This window comes from Brachypodium distachyon, chromosome 2 (assembly GCF_000005505.3).
Source record: "Brachypodium distachyon strain Bd21 chromosome 2, Brachypodium_distachyon_v3.0, whole genome shotgun sequence".
Classification (NCBI taxonomy): Eukaryota; Viridiplantae; Streptophyta; class Magnoliopsida; order Poales; family Poaceae; genus Brachypodium; species Brachypodium distachyon.
This window is the reverse complement of record NC_016132.3, coordinates 44,889,630-44,907,634: the sequence shown is the minus strand read 5'-3', so window position 1 is coordinate 44,907,634 and position 18,005 is coordinate 44,889,630. Positions and strand designations below refer to the sequence as shown.

Genomic DNA, 18,005 nt, shown 5'->3' with positions numbered 1-18,005 from the left:
CACGTGTACATATTGGAGCCACATGCCACTGTTTTGCGGTTGGCTTGGCACTTGCAACCTCGCCTCGTTTTGGTACAAGGAAAGTCTGCTTTATTTTAAGGTGCATCCATTTCGGGAGGGCGAGCGAAAGTTTAAACCAACCCCAAATTAATACATTTTTTAGATGACATATGGTGGTTAACTGGAACAAATTTGAAATGACATTTTTTTAGATGAATTTGAACTGAGAATTGGCAAGGACTGTAACCAAACATTGGGCAAGGACTGTAACCACTCTTCTCGCCGAATGAGCGACACAAGGCGGCCGGATCATCCCTCTTTCTTTCCTTTTCTCGACAGTGAAGAACACCAAACACCACACACAGCTGTAATCCCGTCGTCTCCAGCAACCTCAGAGGACCGAGCGAACGGGCGCTCTCGCTTTCAGCTGGCGATGGATCGATGGATCGACGAGTCGAGTAGTTTCCATCATGCACGTGCATAGCTCCGATGCGCGGTGCATCCGTGCTTTCGCTCTCGCATCGCCTGCTGGCCACTCGCTGCAGCTTACCTGAAAATGGAAGTGATTCCGATTGGACTCATGCCCCGGAACTGGTTAGGCGACATGCCGGATTTGGAGAAGGATCACGGTGGATTGATTGATGCGATGATGAGCGTGGGTCCCCCAGGCTACTCCATCGGCTGTAGGCACGTTTTCCTGGTGGAGAGGGGAAAAGATGGAGAGCATCGCGCGCGAAGCGAAAGAGACGTCGCGTGAACTCAACAAGGACGAGTTTTCGTGTTCGTTGCTAATGCGGTGGTATTTGGGCTGGCACGAGGCAAATGAAATGAACAAATGGGCTATAGTTAGTCAGGCCCAAGAAGGCTTTGCGGGGCCGTAGAAGAAAAAGGTAAATTGTCTACGCAAAGGCAACGGACGACCTTGATCGACCCATGTTTCCTCAGTTATTGCGATGTGTGTGGACTGCCGTCCGATGAAGATGGTGCGGGATGCGGTTGAGCGTTGAGGCGGTGATAGCCTTCGTCCACAATTGGGGAAAATAATCCAACCAAGCCAGAAGAAGCCGTTCCATGGCGGCCACGCGCCTTCGCCTTCACCTCTGCCCCCGCCTCCGCGCCTTCGCGTCCTCGTGTCGTCCCCTATTCGCGACCCACCCTAGGACCCTGCCCCTACCACGGACCGGTCCGGCCATTCCGCTTGCTGCCCGCACCCGCCGCGGGTTCGGCTCCTCCCTCGCCGCTGGCCCGCCTGCCGAGGACGACGACTTCGCCACAGGTTAGGAGCCACCTTCCACAAGCCTTTCTACACTCGGACGTAGCTTATACTTCTCTATCTTACTTCTCTGCTTACTCTGTTGTTATTGCACGGTGTAGCTGCGGACCTCCAGTTCGAGCCGCCGCTCAAGGTCGTGAAGTACCCCGACCCCGTCCTGCGGGCACCCAACAAGCGCATCAACACCTTCGACAACAACCTCCGCACCCTTGCGGACGAGATGTTCGATGTCATGTACAAGTGAGTTTGGGCGAGGAGCCATGCTGCCTTTAAATTTCGTCCTCTCTGTGCGCACTGGAACTGTTTGATGAAATGCGAATCAGGTTTCTGTGCACTTTCTTAATGAATGTGCATGAAATTGTTAGTTTCACTCTTCGCTTGATGCGTTCCATGCACTGCTGGTGTTTTGGTAGTTTCTGTTTATACATGAAATGCACATGCTCGACTAGAGGACACATGTCTCGACCCGTGTCGCCTGCCTCTGGCGGCTCAAGGAGAAAGCCTAGTTGTGCCGCCACCAGAGGAGGCCCTGCACGAAGCCCTGGCGGTTGGGCCTCCCCATGCTCGTGTGCGTCGTTAGCGGCCATGGCGGCGACGTCTCCAGCGGTTGCGCTGAGATCTAGCGGTCCCAGTGCAGTGACCGCCGTGGTCTGGGATGGTGTCAGTCCTGGCGGTGGCCTTCCTCGTGATCTGGTGGTGGCAGCTAGGGCGGCATGGCTGCGAGTTGGCATGCACGTATGTCTGGTTCCTCCCTGGGAGTGCGGCTCTCCTTCATGGAAGCCGGGGCGGTGGCCTCAGGCGGTGCTCGTAGCGTCGCTTTGTCGGCGACGGCTGTGGATCCTGGAGGCTCGGCTCGGCTGTGTGGATAGCGAGTGGGTGGTTGGCGGTGGCTCCGCTGTCCCTGACCATTTCTTTCTCGTATTCGTGCACTGGTGTTAGGAACCTGGCGAAAGACATTCGGCTGGCGTTCGTCGGCTGTGACGACGTCGACGCTTGTGGGTGTCGTGTTTTCTCCTTGGAGGCGTCTGTCTTGGTCCTCTTCCCCCACCGTGTCGGTTCTTAGGTGAAAGCCTTAGGTCCGCTTTGGCCCGGCGACGGCAGCGCTTCGGCGTCGTGAGCTCGTTGGAGTCGTCATCTTGAAGGCCTCGGTGCTCTAAGCAGATTGTTGTGTGGTCAGTGTTTCAATGGCATTCAGAACCCTGGGCGGCGCTCTCGTTGAGCGGCCTTGCTTCGGGGCGGTGGTCTGGGTTCGCTACGTGCGGCATCTGTCCGTAACGATTGTTGAATGGCATGTGTGTTCTTCAGAGTGGCTCTGGCACTGGGTTGTACTTATGTTTGTTTTTTCTCGTGCTTTATCAATGAATTAGGCAAGTTTTTGCCTCGTTTTGAGAAAGAGAGAGAAATGCACAAGTGACTCTCCAAGCGAGCTTGTTTTCACTTGTCTTAAGCAAATGTATGAGCACCATGTTCTATAAATTTGGAGGGTTTATAAGTGGTTAGAAGCTGGTACACGTAGGATTGACACACTTTCTTTTTGCGGGAGTACAAGGTGTCTAGACACACTAACTGCACGCCCACACACTCTTGCCCATCTACTACACATGCTAGATAAATATTTGAGGCTCCCCGTGCCTCACTTAACCCGACATGTCCATATACCCCGATTAGGTACATAACACCATGTCAATCCTAGGGGTGTGAATCTGGGTGGCACACCGTATATTATAGGCATTGCTTTTGTCAAGTCAGCAAATTGAGATGTCATTTGTGCATATGAGGATGCCTGGCCCTTTCATGAGTGTACCTGAGACTAACGAAATGCGTTCTTGAGTCTTGACTGGTTTATTCAAGTATCAGGGCTATGTGGCGTACTAATTTATTTACAGGTGGACCCTACATGTCCTAGTGTCGGCCCTGGGAATACCAGGGTATCCCATGTCCACGGAGTGCGGGCTGCTGGTACTCTCTCTTCTACGTAGAAGCATCCGAAGAACCACGACAGCCTGTGGGCCCGTCCCACAAGTGGGGGTATGCTTTACCCTGCCAAGACCATCACCCCTGGGAATGGGTGTATTGGCAGCGATGCATGTTCTCAACTCTGGGAACGCGCGCCCTTGTTCTTGGGAAGGGCTCGTCAGCAGTGACGTCAGCCGGTCACGGGCGGGCACTTTAGTGCCCCGCGACCGGGCCACTCCGCACCCGTGATCCCGAGGATGTCACCTGGGTCCACTGTTCACAGGCGTGACGAACCCCTCTGCAGGGCGGCATGTGCTGTGGCGTGACACCTCGTCCTGTAGGGCTACAGGCTGGATGCGACAGCCCACGCCCCTGGTTTTGACCGTGCGAAGCGCCTTCCGCGCAGGGTTTCACCAACCCAGCCCTGACAAGACCTGCGCCTTACTGTACCCATGTACAGAACAGCAGTGGACAGGCGACCAGGGCCGATTCGTCTGTATCGCGGAAAACTCTTGTAGCGACACGCAGAAGGGGGTAAGCCTTGTAGCCACTGCGGTAACCCCTCACCACTATAAAAGGAGGTCCATGGCTTCCTAGCAAAGGGTTCTCTGTTCGAATCCGGTTCTGATTCTGAGCCCTCAAGTGCCAGGGTTTCATCTAGAGCTCATGTTCCTCCTTGTAATACACCCACACTCATAATACAAACAAGTAGGACGTAGGGTTTTACGCCTCCGAGCGGCCCGAACCTGGGTAAAATCTGTGTCTCGAGGTTGACGAAGGTGTTTGCCTCACTCTCGCGCCCCAACACCAAACAAAGCGGGGGTGTTCACATCGCTGTCCGCGTTTCGACTTTCGACACGCGACACCTAGGTATGTTCTAGTGGGGGCAAATATCCAAGCATAGCCTCATAGCCTCTCCGCTGTTTTCTGATAGGATTGTTATACCAGAGCTATCAGACAAGGTATTGCTTCAATTAAATTTTTGGTTTCTTGCTACAGGACTGATGGCATTGGTCTCTCGGCACCGCAAGTTGGAGTGAACGTGCAGCTCATGGTATTTAACCCTGCTGGGGTGGAGGGGGAAGGAGAGGAGATTATCCTTGTCAACCCGGTTGTCTACAAGTTTTCAAAGCGATTATTAGTGTATGAAGAAGGGTGTTTGTCGTTCCCTGGGATACATGGCAACGTGCTGGTGAGAATAGTTTCCATACAATACCAGTTCTATCAATGTTTGACTGTGGCGAGGTTACATCTGCCATGATTGTCGAAGTTAGTGTGTGTTTCATTTCTCATGTGCTGTTGCTGAATTCCTAATTTTGCATATTTATATATGCATTCAACAGCATAAGTCATTTGTATAACCTCTTATGCTTAGAAAATCTTAGTTTATATTAATCAACCAAGTAGCCAGCTGAAACCAAACATGTACCAACTGTCTAACTAGAATTTCAATTTGTGTTCACTTTAAAGCAAGTATGGCATGTGTTTCATCTGTCATGTTTGTGGTTAAAATTTCTCATTCTGCATTATTACATATGCATCTGACAGCATAAGTGATTTTATATTTCTTTACGCTTAGAAAAGATCAAGTTGACATTAATCATCATGCAAGCTTGTTCTAGACAACTACTTTGCCTTAAAGGCATTCTGGATGCTTTTGGCCTTTCTTCAGAGAGGCTTTTATCATGGCGGCTTGGCACATTTGGAAGCAGCGTAATAGGACAATCTTTTATGGAATTAGTCCTAGCCTTGGTTCTTGGGGTCGGCTCTTCAAAGAAGATCTGGATCTTCTCTCATTTAGCTGAAACCATACCTAGCCAACTGTTCCCTTCCCTTGTACAGGTCTCTTGTAATTTTTTTATATATCAATTTTTTTACTGCCTGGGCCTCCCCTACAGTTTTCTCGTAAAATAATAATAATTAATCAATCAGGTATCAACTGTCAAACTAGAATTTCAGTTTGTGTCCACTTACTGCAGGTAGATAATGCTTCACATGCCGACCGAAACAATTTGAGATTTGGGAGTTATGTTCAAAGTTTGCTAACATTCGCATACTTATTATTGTAACTATCTATGCAGTGTGGACTAAATATTTATATAGAACAAAAGTATGAAATATGTAACAAGTGGTAGACTAGATGCAACATAATACCCTTCTTTTTTGCTTCTAGTTTTGGTTATTTTTGTGTTTTCTTATATTCCGCATGCTTGCAAAAAAGGACGAATCTTCCTGATTTATGGAATTTGAGATTGTTTCTCCTTTTCACTGTTGTATGATTAAGAAGAATAGATGATAAAAAAAATCTTTGGCACTTGCACACAAAACTGTAAATTACAAGTAGATGGAGGAAAAAGATACCACCACTCTGCAAAATATGCGGTATGACCTGCAGGTGAATGATTGATTACTACTGTGCTCATGCAGAGACCAGACACCGTTAAAATTGCTGCTCAAGATGTTACCGGGGCAAAGATCAAAGTTAGATTGTCAGCTCTGGCTGCAAGAGTTTTCCAGCATGAGTTCGATCATTTGCAGGTACGTGCTTAAGCATGATCAAACTTAAATTTGCCATTTCTGTTCGCAAGAGTTTTGAAGCAACTCTTTTCACCTGAGTTTGTTCGTGTGGACGTCATATTCAAATATTCAATGCTTAACTAATCAAGAATTCAAGATTGCATTTTATTTTTCCCTGTCCGTGTTAGTTTTGATCCAACAAACAAACTGGGCCTAAGGATATCCTTCTTCTTTTTTGTAATGAAGGGTTTATATTGGGATAGAAGCACATTGCATAACATATGATTTGATCACTGACCATTTAGTTGTGGATTTGCAGGGGGTTCTTTTCTTCGACCGAATGACTGTGGATGTTGTTGATAGCATACGTGAGGAGCTGAAGGTTAGTGAATGTGATTCTAATACAAAACACTAAACAGGGAACTTGCATTGGCAATATCATTTGATATTAGTTGTCTTGCTTATATGCTCTCTTAAAACAAAATAGCAAAAATCTAAAGAGTTGTTGTTAGTAATGGAATAGTGGGTCAGTGCTGAACTCACATTTTTTTTTCGTTGATCAAGGTTTGGTATATTTGCTTATGTAACTTTCTCATCTCAGCATCCTATCAGCTAAGGCACCTTCCATGTAATTGTGAATAACCTGTTCAGAAAGATATCTTTAAGCCTACTTGCGTGTATTTACAAGTTCTTATTTTACAAATTTTTGCGTACATGAAGTCAAACTCTCTCTCTTTTACAATAGAAGCTGGAGGACAAATACGAGGAAACAACAGGACAAGCAAGCCCTGAAACTATTGAAAACTACAGAGGGACAAAGGATGTCATTAGTTTTTCAAGATGATGACTTTTGGTAGGTCTCCTTCATTTTATACCTATCTAGTTCGTGTATTTTTCATGTTCTATTAGGAAATGCTATAAACTTTGTCTGCTACTGTACAAACAGGTTCTGCAAATTTACCAAATGCTTCAAGCCAAGCTTCACATTGAAGAGTTTGTAGAACAGTTGGTTATGCCCGTTAACACATACTGCTGTCATTCTAGTTTTGGTAGTTCCGCTATGTCTAGCTATCGTGCAATGTCAGTGAAATGACAAACAGAATAGTTACTATTTATGAATGAAGTATTATTTCAAAGGATTAATGTCTGAAAGGATTTTTGTTTGCATATCATGATATTTAGGAAATACCGTACTTTCTCTTTATCCACGAGATTGTTCATGACCTCTTTTATCAAATTTAAAAGTACATTACAAATAAAAAGTCCCGCCCTCATTTTAGTGTATACCACTGATGTTTGTTTATCTAACAAATCACTAAGACGTCATAATCTTTCATTTGTGGCAAATCTGGTGCCAAAAACCCCATGCAAACTTGAAACTTCATGCGTGCTGTTTGACCAACATAATAAGGAACATTGTGTGTTTTATCATTGGTGGCTAGCAACAAGAATGTTCTCTGCACATTGGTAGTAGTTTCTCAATGAAATTGGTGGATGTGGTCCATTGTCTTGTTGATCAAATGACTCACTGTGAGTATGGGTGTTTACTCTTTTCATATTTGATGTAAATTCCCTAATAATATGGTTTCATGTGACCTTTGTACATAGCTTTATTTTAAAATAATATTTTTATACTCCCTCCGGCCGGAATTACTTGTCGAAATATTACATGTATCTAGACGCTTTTTACACATAGATACATCTGTATTTGGGCAAATTTGAGACAAGTAATACCGGTCGGAGGGAGTACTTAAAATGTGGTAAATGGTAGTAAGATCCGAAAATAGATGTTTAGTAAATTAGTTTTGCTCTGCAAATGCTTGTAATTTTGATTTTTTAGGCAACATTTTGTTTAGTTAGTGTTGGTAGTGATGATAGAGATGGGTATATATAAGCCAAAACTAAGGGCTTATCTCATTCCTTGTTCCGCGCACATGAAAATGATAGGTAATTAACACCAGAGGGACCGATATTTACAGTTAATGTAAAATAAATACTCCCCACATATGGGTTTTCTGATAGTGGACACACTTCCATGTGCATGGTTGACAGATTTGGAGAAACACAATTGTTTTTGCATGACAACATCTTTTATCTAATTTTTGTTTCATATTTATGTATGTTTTGCTATAATGTCTATGTTCATTACTTGTATTCTTCCCCTATATGGTATCATGATAACGTTGAAAGGACCAGCAATGTATGTGCTGCTTCTGGTCTTTTAGTTCTGATGCTTCTTAATATTTCCGTTACCTATTTGCTTATCTAGGGCCATTGGTGTCACTATATCATTTGTAGTTCGTTTATCATTTCCAAAGCATGGTATGTAAATTTCCTGTTGTTTTGCTTATTCAAGGCCATTTAGTAGCTCATCAAGTCTGAGCTTTGTTCTCAGCATAGAAGTGATACCTGTTGCACTAATCCGCGTATCTACTATTATAACTTATCACCAGTTCCCTTTTTGTTCGAAAATAGCCAATTATTGCTTAGTTCTAATGCTAGAAAGATCATACAAATTCTGATGCCTCAAATGTTATTATAAACCTACATAACTACTCCCTCCAATCCTAAATTCTTGTCGGGTTTAGTTCAAATTAGCAAGGTCACTTCTTTTTGATGTTCTTACGAGTAGTTCACTTATCCTATTTTTGTACACCACTCTTCTATAATTATGTTGATCAATTTGGGACAGTTTTTTACCATTTGTCAAAATCTTTCGAGCTGAACCTATCAAAACCACATTTTCCTTTTGCACCTCACTGATATATGTACTGAATATAAAAGTTGTAGGTTGCATTGCTATTAGCATTTGTTGCCTAGAAGCTGGCTGCATTGTCGCTCTTTATTTTCAGTTTGCCTTGATAACAGTTCTATGTTCCTTTTGTCCAAGTGCGAAAACAAACTTTTTCCATCGATCAATCAGAATACTCTGTTGGTCATGCAGACCTATATATTTTGACAATCTATTTCTGAATATTAATTCAGTTCTTCAGTATTGAACATTGTCTTTAGCATCCTTTGCCTATGTCAACAATAATTATCTTCACCCAGTGATTTGTTGGCACTATGTTTACCCAGTAGTACCATGTAGCAAACATGTTGTGTTATATTGTTTCTAACGCTTACATACTGCAAGAGATTACAATAATATACTCTCTCTGATCCTAAATTGTTGTCAAAATATTACATGTATCTAGACGCTTTTTAAGAATAGATACATCCATATTTGGACAAATTTGAGTCAAAAATTTAGGAGTATTTGATATTTTTTCAAACCATACACATAAGCTTACTGCCTGACCATTCCATGTGAAAATATCTATGTTTGCTTTCATGGAAAGGTGGCATACATGCTGTAATAACAAAACATTAAAAAATAACACTGTATATGCACATGACCAATAAATGGTGCAAAGGGGTCGGAAGCATCACAACGACCACTCATGGATAAGCACCAACTAATGGGTGAGGGTACTTTCTGTGTTTCAGCATATGTCATTGTATGACTGCAAGTTGTTCCCAGCAGGTTTTCCAATCTGCAAACAAGCTACGGGAGGGATGGTTGGTGTGTAGAGTTCCCCAAAAGCTTGCCAGCAGAATGGGTTGTTTAGGTGGTAGTGGGGTATTTGCACAGGTCTAAGTTGTACTCCAGTAAGTGTGATCCCTGAACAAGGTGAGCTGTCACTGCATGCAAAATGGACAGGCTTGATTGTAAATGTCCCTCTGATGTTCTCATACTGAACGCCTGATACTGCCACTGCTGATGTTTGATTTGTGCAGGTTCTTTTGTCACAATAAAACTGGTCTATCATAATAGGTGTTTGAACTTCGGAGACTTGTATGTTTGAGAATCTTACGTCTTGAACTAGCCCTATACCACCCTGCAAGGAGAATTCAATTTGTTTAGCTCAGTAAGAGTTACAAATTTACCTGGCATTCTCTTTCTTTTGACAATCTAATGTCTGGTGTTTCAGTGTTGAACTAGGATTATGTTTGTATGTACGTGGTTGAATTATTGATCTTACCTGCCAGGTCTTGATTCTGACACCAGTCATTGTTCTGAACATATTGACATCTCTTACTGTAACATTAGAAACACATGCTTTGGTGTTGTCCCGGCCTAGTCCACCAATGCTGATTCCATGCCCTGGTCCACAATTCACATTGTGTATATATATGTTGCTACATCCTGTCTGGATGGAGATACAATCGTCACCTGCATGGAGTATTGGAATGAGATAAAAATGCTATGTGGCCTGTTTTATACACTTATACTGATTACTCTGTTCCTAAATATAAGACACTTTGTTAGGACAAAATAGCCTACCATAAGATCTTATATTTTGCAACAGAGGTAGTACTACCTCCTTTCCATAATTCTTGTCTCAAATTTTCACAAAAATGGATGTATCTATTCCTAAAAGGTGTCTAGATACATGTAATATTTCGACAAGAATTATGGAACGGAGGGAATACTATTTTGGAGTAACTGCAAAGGGTGGTGCGAAAATTTACAGAACAATGGACAGGCTTTCAGTTCACCATAGGCCTTATTTTATACAGTATCTACATAATCTGTATGTCGTCTCTTGTTCTCAAATTCTTTTGAAGATTCGTTTTGCGTGCCCCAAGAGTAAGAAAAACAAAATCATTGAACATTATGCTAGATGCCTAGGCTTCAATTTCTTGAATTTAGTCAAATAGAATTTACCACAAGCCAAGTTGGTATGATGAATGCTGACATCTTTGGAGTTCTGCAGGTGTATTCCATCAGTGTTGAGACTGTTCTCAGGGGAGGATATTGTCAAGTCGTGAACCAGCACACCCTGACAATTGTCAAACTTGAGATGGCACTGTGAGCTGTTGACAATAGTGATACCAGCCACTACAACGTTGAAACTACCATAGAACCTCAATGCCTGCATCAGAGTACGGGATCAAAATTGCCAGAACTTTGTTCGGTATGCAATATTGAACTTGTGCGAATAAGATAGTGATCTTACTGTAGGTTTAACCTGCGGCATCCTCTCAAGCTCCTGATTGTACTGCTGGAATGTATCAAGGTTAGTGATTAGCAGCTCAACTTTTGAATTGTATGATGTAAGTGTACCAGATGGTCAGGCCTTACCGTGTCATCATCCTCGTCGTCATTTGGGTCCGAGTAGGTCCACCACTGTTGCCCTCTACCATTTATGACGCCACTTCCTTGAATTGATAGCCCATTTAGTTTGGTGAATTCGAGCCATTGAAGCAAACCAGAACCCCAGGCTTTAGCATTTGTTGGGGCTAAGATCGTTCCTTCCAGCTGCAAAATGAGCACATCATTTAACACCATTATGTTTTATGCCTCATCACTTAGCCAAATTTGCAGGTTGCTCTTTGTACACTGGTAAATTGGATGAAAAAATATTTTTCGTTTTTCTTCAAATATCCTGCTGCTTGAAACTTTTTCTTGGAATTTTTACATGCCCACAACTGTTTAAGCTAAACATCAAGAGATTTTTTTTCCCTGCACTATAAGAGTATATTGCATGGTGAATAAACTACCAAATACAAACTTTTATCTTTAGAATAAAGTGGGCGTTGCACATGCTACAAAAATATAGTTGCTCTTTATGAAGGGAGAGTTCAGAGTTGTGTAGTTCGATTCAGGCTATGCAGTTATCAGGGGCTCGGGGTTATCCTCATTTTCGGGGTGGGGAAAAGCATTTTCAGGTGTCTATTTTTTTCGAAAAAGGGAACAGTCCCCGGCCTCGGCATGCACACGGCCATTTTCAGGTGTCTATTTGGGACTAGGTGCAGAATTACCTGGAACAGAATGTTTGGTTTGCAGTAAGGACCAGAAAACGATATTGGCCCAACAAGAAACTCTAGTTCTGATGGTACGAGGACTGTAGATGACCCCTGCTTGCACGCAGCAGCCCATGCTGCTTGGAAAGCCTGCATGCATACTGATTTATTAGCTTCCGCTTGTTCTGAAAAAAGACATGTCCTCTAAACTCTACTCATAAAATGACCAAGTAACAAAATGCATTCACAAAGCACAGATCCCTAAGCATATTATAGCTCAGTTCGACTAGGCATCTTTATGGTTCCGGTGCCTGATGAAAAGCAATCTATGAATCATTACAATAACATAAAAGGAAAGGATTTTCTTTGCTGAAAACAAAGCCATTTAGCTCTAGAATGCTGACCGGAGCTAAATTGACGCTAATCCGCAGTACATTTTTTTTCCAATGTTTGACTACCATTGAACTTTTTTTTTTTCTGGTTTCTTGGATTTTTATTTGATGAAAACTAGATTCTTTGGATTTAAGGAAATTTAAATAACTAGTTTTTTAAAAGGTTGTTCTTGATGCATGTACAATTCAACCATTGTTTTTTTTCGAAGACAATTCAACCATTGGTTAGGAGAGAGAAAACATTATTAAAAAAAACATTGATCTGCTTCTTGTCAGGTTGTAAGCCATGGTCTCGTGCCCACTTTATGCTCCAAGAGGCCATGACTTCTCAAAATGGAAAAGGAAAAAAAGAAAGAAGCGGTAATCGTATATCCAAAAAGGGAATAAATAAAATTGCCTGCAAAACACACGCTCTCATGCAAATACTGACTACAGAAAAGTATGATAATTTCCTGGTGCTTTGCACCGGAAACCATGTGTTGGAGTCGATGATCATTGAATCATAGGCAACAATTAAATGTCCATCAACCGTCGTAAACATGCTGTGATGTCGGGCAAATCAATCCTTGTTTGCATCAATGCTGACTCCAGATATCCACCCAATCTGAAGGTAATGGAATAATCTGAAGCGCCACCCAGAGTTCCAAATACTAAAGGACCGAATACTAAATGCACGCTAAACTCTATTCTTCCCTGTGGTACATATTTTCCACTAAAGAATCAGTATGGCTCCATCATGAATGACATGCCTATTAAGAATCACAAAGAAGCGAGCAGGTGCAAAGATGAATTGCTACTGAGAATTTTTGAGTCGGAGAATGCATCATGCTTCACAAATTTATGATTTCATTTTGGGGGAAAAAATAGCATTTGAAAGGCAACAATGCAGACCTTTGTATCATCTGAAACTCCGTCACCCTTAGCTCCGAAGTCAACCACGTTGAAGACCGCGCCCTGTGAGGCTGCTACTGGTGGCGGTGCCGGTGGCTGATTACCCTTTCCACAGCTTGGAGATGGAGGTTTGGGGCTCGAATGCGCATTGCCATTGGCAGGGCTCGGCTTCGGGCTTGGACTGACAGGTGAAATGGGGCTTGGATTTGGACTTGGAGTTGGCTGATATGGCGTCTGGTATCCTTTGCCAACACCAGGGCCTGCTGGCGGGGTGACAGGCTGCTTCGGGCTCGGCCGGTTGACTCCGTGCTGCCGGTGTGAGCTACCCTTCTTTGGTTTGCCTTTTCTCTTGAAAAGAGAGGAGCCTGGTGAGCTCCTTGGCCTCCAATGCTGGCCTCTCCTTGCATCACAGACATCAATGGTGGAGCAAAGAGCAAGCAGGACAAGGAGAAGCAGGAGGCCGAAGCCTTTTACTCTGAGCTTCATCCTTCTGTCTTGGTACCTGTTTGCTGCGTGGAAAGTGTTTGTATGTGCTTGGGAGGTACGTAGAGAACACACTGAGGTGAGGTTTGTGAGGAGGAAATAGAGGGGGTTTAAATAACAAGCTTCAAGAGTGGCCATGCTTGCGCCTCCCAGGATTAGATGAAAATGAAATTGGGGCCTCCATTCACGTGCATGCAAAGGTCCTTGTAACTGCACAGGGAATGGGTAGCGTCTTCTTGTTGCTTTTGTTTTTCTCCATAATAATCTACTCCCTTCGATCCATATTAAATATCTAGACGTTTTTTACATAAATACATCCATATTTAGGCAAATTTGAGACAATTAATATGGTTCGGAGGAAGTACTATATATATACTTTGCAATTTCCTTCGCAGTGGCCACTCGGTGAGAGCTTGTTGGCAATGAACCAGTGAATAAATAGCAAGCTTGGTTCCTGTTTCAGTACACAAGTGTCAAAGACAGCGGATCAAATTGTATAAATGGAGGGAAATTTTCTGCACTACTGTTTTTCTTGGTGAAACAAAATGACCATTATCCTTTATTTATGCTTTCCTGTAGTGGTCCAAGACATCACGTGTAATTAGAGCAAGAGTCTGTCCAATTTGGCAGCTAATCCAAAGAAGATGTTTTTTTGGAAGATAATCCAAAGAGGACGCAGAAGGCCGCCTTACAGAATACGGATGCACGGAAGAGTGCGCAATACAGAAATCTATATGGAGGTTGTACGGTACAGGTTTGGCCACGGACGGAAGGTTAGTGAAATCTACGAATCATACGAATAAGCACAATCGCCGTCTTACACAAATTGCAACTAACTTGCTTTGAAGAGTTTAATCATTTACCCAGATTAACACGGCACGCACCTAACTCGAGTCAAATGACGGCTGACCAGGCATCTTGTTTGTGTTGTGCTCGTGTTGATGATACATCTTGAGACAGGTCATTCCTGCCTTTTATTTTCGGCGTTTTATGCGGCTCTGCAATGGCTGTGCATGCAGTGAAGTTATGTATTTGTGTGCCCACTCCTCGGTTCCAAAAGCCAAAGGCGGTCATGTGATCACTGACCGGGCGAGCTAGCAGCTAAGCCATCTGGGCCGTTCCGGAAGCATACGGTCATACTGCTCAGGCGAGTGTGCGACACGTCAAGCACGACCAAGGCCTTACTGTTTGGAGCTCACGCACGTCAATCTTTACAATCCTTGCATGTCTCCGGAACCTCAGCTTAGAACTGCCGTTTCACAGCGTTACACAGGCAATTGCACGTCGTAGGCTTGTAGCAAGTCTATATCTTATTCAGTAGCGGCCACGAAATCGGTACTAATCAGTGCCGCGGCCGTGCGTAAATCTACCTAGTGTAACAGTGATGTTCCGGATCCGTTCTTTGAGATTAGGGCTCCGTACGTGCGTGGCACACTCGGAAGGAAGACTTGGAAGGAAAAAACAACGGGCAGGGAATTGGCATGATTCGCGGCTACGAATAACCGAGATGACGGGGACGAATCTACGTGTGGCCAGGAACGACCGCAGGCAACGTAGATACGTGCACAGACCTCCGTCGGTCCCGGCAGTGATTTTGCCCGAAACGAGCAACCACTTCCCCGGTTGAGAGAAAGACGAGGACGCGGACTGGGGTGTGGGTGCGTGGTGCCCTGGCGCTTCCGCGGCGCGCACATGCGCCTCCGCCCTCGCTCACATGGGCAACGGTCACGGGCGGAAGCGCAGCGTACGTGATGCTTTTGTCCGCGCCTCAGCCGGGGGGCCAGCGAGCGAACTGCCGCATCCCTGCCTGCACGCGGACGACGGCGTCCCCATCGCCGATTCTCCCGTGCACTCCTTGTCCAATCATTCATCTATCAATAATCTCCGCCCTGCCGCTCATGGCCGCTCGGTCGGTGACTTCCATCAGCCGTGACCCGTAGGACAATGAGCGGGCCGGGTCAGGCGACGCAGATCGAAAAGCGCATGCATGGTGGTGGCCTCACGTTTCCCAGCCCTCTTTAGATAGAGCACGCCGCAGGGAAAATTATCTTGGAATGAAATCCACATAGAGCGGCCAATAAAGTGGGCTCTGAATCCAACTCGCCTGCTCATGTTCCACATGCCACGCTGGGAAACCATCACCGCCCCCTGCATCCGACGCTGCCGTACTGCGCTGTCGCGGAGACACAGAGGTTGGCTAACACGTAGGAGGAGCATATATGTACATGTGGCTAGCTACCACGTCTGGCTTTTCTTCATCTTCTGCCGTGTCTGGTACGGTCAGCTACGTACTGTCGCCTGCACGTCAGGCTTTCCTTAAATTCTTTTTTTTTCAATGGTCCTATCCGTTCTCTTTTATTGCACACCTGCCGGAATCAATCCATTGCAAGGATCTACGCTATGATTATCTTGGCGCCGATCCACGTACGTTCTACTACTATACACTTGCACTTGACAGGTGTATGCTTACACGCAGGTGTGTCCTGGTCAACACTCAAGACAGCAGCATTGATAATCTCATGTCGTGATCGTGCTGTCATCGGTAATATCAACGTGCTACTTCAATTCAATGCGGTTGATATAAACATGGCGTATACAACGCCACGCCCTGCGCTGCGAGGGACAAACTGCTTCCTCCTGTACACGTAGTATGCAGTAGTAGCATGGTAGCATGATTTTAAATAACACGCTATTTCCTCGCTACAGCTCGCTGTAACATATACGAAGAACCGACGTTACGTTTAAGCAATTTTTAACACTATGCCGCTATTCTCGTTATTAGCACGCTAAATGGCGCTAAACGATATTTGCTATAGCATCGCTTAATAATTTAGCGTCCAAAATACAAATAGTACCATGCCGGCCTAAATATCAGGTTCAAAATCTCTCGTATTAGTCTCTCAGACCTAAAACCATGAGGACGGAGGCGACAGATCCTACAGCTCGTGACCGGCAGCGGGTTGACTGATGAGGGGAGGATATCGACTACCCCTGCTATTTCACCAACTCCATATATTCTGAGGTTTGAATCTTTTTGCGTTGAAGTTTCCGCTAAAGAGGAGGTGAAGCCCAATTTCAGAACACCACCGATTTTGAAGTGTACTCCGATTTAGAGTTTGTTTTTCGTTTGATGGTTTTTGGGCCTGTCCAAAACCACTTTGAGTCAGCCTTTTGGGCCGTAGTTGTGGTGTGGGGCCTGTCCCACCCGATTAGGGTTAGAATCGTCCTATAAAGGGTTTTTGGTAGCCGTTGTTGTAAGGAGGAGTTGAATTTTTGAGATTATGAATGTACCAGAAAAGTCCAATGTCTGAGGGCGCATATCGTCGTGTTTGCTTGCTGATCTTAAAGATCTGATGTTATGCCCTGTGGTGGAATTGATTCTAATCGGTTCCAACGTGAGGAATTGAAGGGATTTGATCCGGATTACTTCAAATTGACTTCGCTCGGTTGCTGATCTGTTTGTTCGTCGATCGTCGTGAAAGATTGGGCCTAAGACCTTTTTGGATCACGTTGATCCTTATCACCTTCCTCCAGCTTGCAACATGCCGCCTTTCCTCCAGCTCGCCACCAACGGCGGCACCTCCGGTGCTTCAATTATACTTCAAATCTATGTTTATCTCATTGACTTGGTCTTGTAAATGATTGGAGAACTTTTTAGTACGTTGTTATACTGAAACCTTTAATTCGGGTTATATTTGATTCGTGTCTATAACATCTGGAGGAGACCGACGTTAAATGTCATAGCGGGCTATTTAAAACCACGAGTAGTAGTAATAGTAATAACAATCACTCCATCAATTACAAATGGGGACATGAGGCGTGGTTTACAGGAACGACGGACAACGGCTGAGCATCTAGCGGCAAATTGTAGAAAGGACTGAACCTGCAGCTTTGACGATGAGCCGACATTTAATTAGCAGCAGCTGCTCGGTGAAAGACAAACACAAGTTGTCTGACGTCTGGTTAATATATCCTAATGGCCAACATACTGCATGCAGATAAATACACCTTACAACTTGCTAGCAAAACTACAAATTACGCTGGAATTATGTATCAATACCAAGTCGTTACAGGCGTAGTTTCGCAACCTGCCAATGCTCACGAAGTCACGAGTAGCTCCAACCCTGTCGGTCTGACAGTCTTGACATACAACTAAGCAATAGAATTGCATATATACTCCAGATGCGGCTCCGTTTTTGTGTCTGTCCGGAGGCGGGGGGAGATCGATCGTCGCGCTACTCGCCTAGTAAATTAGTGCTAGCTAGTAGGAGTAGACCCTTGAGCGTCTCGAATCAGCTTTGGCAATATGTGACACTTTCTTACATGTGACTTATTGCCCAAATCGTCAGATGACAACCACGTTAGTCTGTCCATTTGCATAGGCGTGTACCATCGCATCATCTGACAGTAATGCAGCATGCAAATGGTCTGCCTTAGTTTTTTTTATAAGATGTTTTAACTTGTCCTAAATAGAAAACTAGGATTTAATCTAATTTATAGAAAAATATACTAATATTTATAATATCAAATAAGTATACAACGAAGTTATATATCATGATATACAAAATAAAAATTGTTCAGAATTATAAATGTTGATAGAGTTTTCTATTGACTCAGCAAAAAACTAAAACATTTTATAGAAAATTGAGAGAGTGGTTTACTAAAGAAATGTTATAAAATGCACGTTTATGTTTCCAAGCATG

The 18,005-nt window shown here is 44.1% G+C and overlaps 2 protein-coding genes and 1 long non-coding RNA gene across 9 annotated transcripts; 2 read left to right on the top strand and 1 right to left on the bottom strand.

Annotated features, from left to right (window-relative positions):
- Nucleotides 1-1,000: 1,000 nt before the first annotated feature.
- On the top strand, nucleotides 1,001-6,950 carry LOC100821406 (peptide deformylase 1B, chloroplastic). The gene is made up of 7 exons (XM_024458974.1): nucleotides 1,001-1,276; nucleotides 1,375-1,513; nucleotides 4,229-4,421; nucleotides 5,657-5,767; nucleotides 6,066-6,128; nucleotides 6,492-6,599; nucleotides 6,693-6,950. Exons 1-6 carry the CDS (start codon nucleotides 1,072-1,074, stop codon nucleotides 6,588-6,590), a joined length of 810 nt encoding a protein of 269 aa, XP_024314742.1. The 5' UTR covers nucleotides 1,001-1,071; the 3' UTR covers nucleotides 6,591-6,599; nucleotides 6,693-6,950.
- Nucleotides 6,951-8,981: 2,031 nt separating this feature from the next.
- LOC100821108 (polygalacturonase At1g48100) lies at nucleotides 8,982-13,402 on the bottom strand. Of its 2 annotated transcripts, none has more exons than XM_003569374.3 (7): nucleotides 12,820-13,402; nucleotides 11,555-11,686; nucleotides 10,875-11,051; nucleotides 10,750-10,794; nucleotides 10,458-10,665; nucleotides 9,772-9,962; nucleotides 8,982-9,627 (listed from the first exon to the last, which is right to left on the bottom strand). In XM_003569374.3, the coding sequence occupies exons 1-7, from the start codon at nucleotides 13,303-13,305 to the stop codon at nucleotides 9,232-9,234; spliced, it is 1,635 nt and encodes a 544-aa protein (XP_003569422.1). In that variant the 5' UTR covers nucleotides 13,306-13,402; the 3' UTR covers nucleotides 8,982-9,231. The 2 variants fall into 2 exon arrangements, with proteins under 2 accessions (XP_003569422.1, XP_010232068.1); XM_010233766.2 differs by having other exon boundaries at nucleotides 9,050-9,627; nucleotides 10,750-10,791.
- On the top strand, nucleotides 9,278-16,606 carry LOC112270784. Of its 6 annotated transcripts, none has more exons than XR_002963130.1 (6): nucleotides 9,278-9,419; nucleotides 9,527-9,657; nucleotides 10,507-10,675; nucleotides 10,755-10,809; nucleotides 13,882-15,576; nucleotides 15,779-16,606. It is a non-coding gene; the product is annotated as an uncharacterized LOC112270784 (long non-coding RNA). The 6 variants fall into 6 exon arrangements; XR_002963132.1 differs by lacking the exon at nucleotides 15,779-16,606 and having other exon boundaries at nucleotides 13,882-14,075; nucleotides 14,170-14,329; XR_002963131.1 differs by lacking the exon at nucleotides 15,779-16,606 and having other exon boundaries at nucleotides 13,882-14,075; nucleotides 14,151-14,329.
- Nucleotides 16,607-18,005: the final 1,399 nt, after the last annotated feature.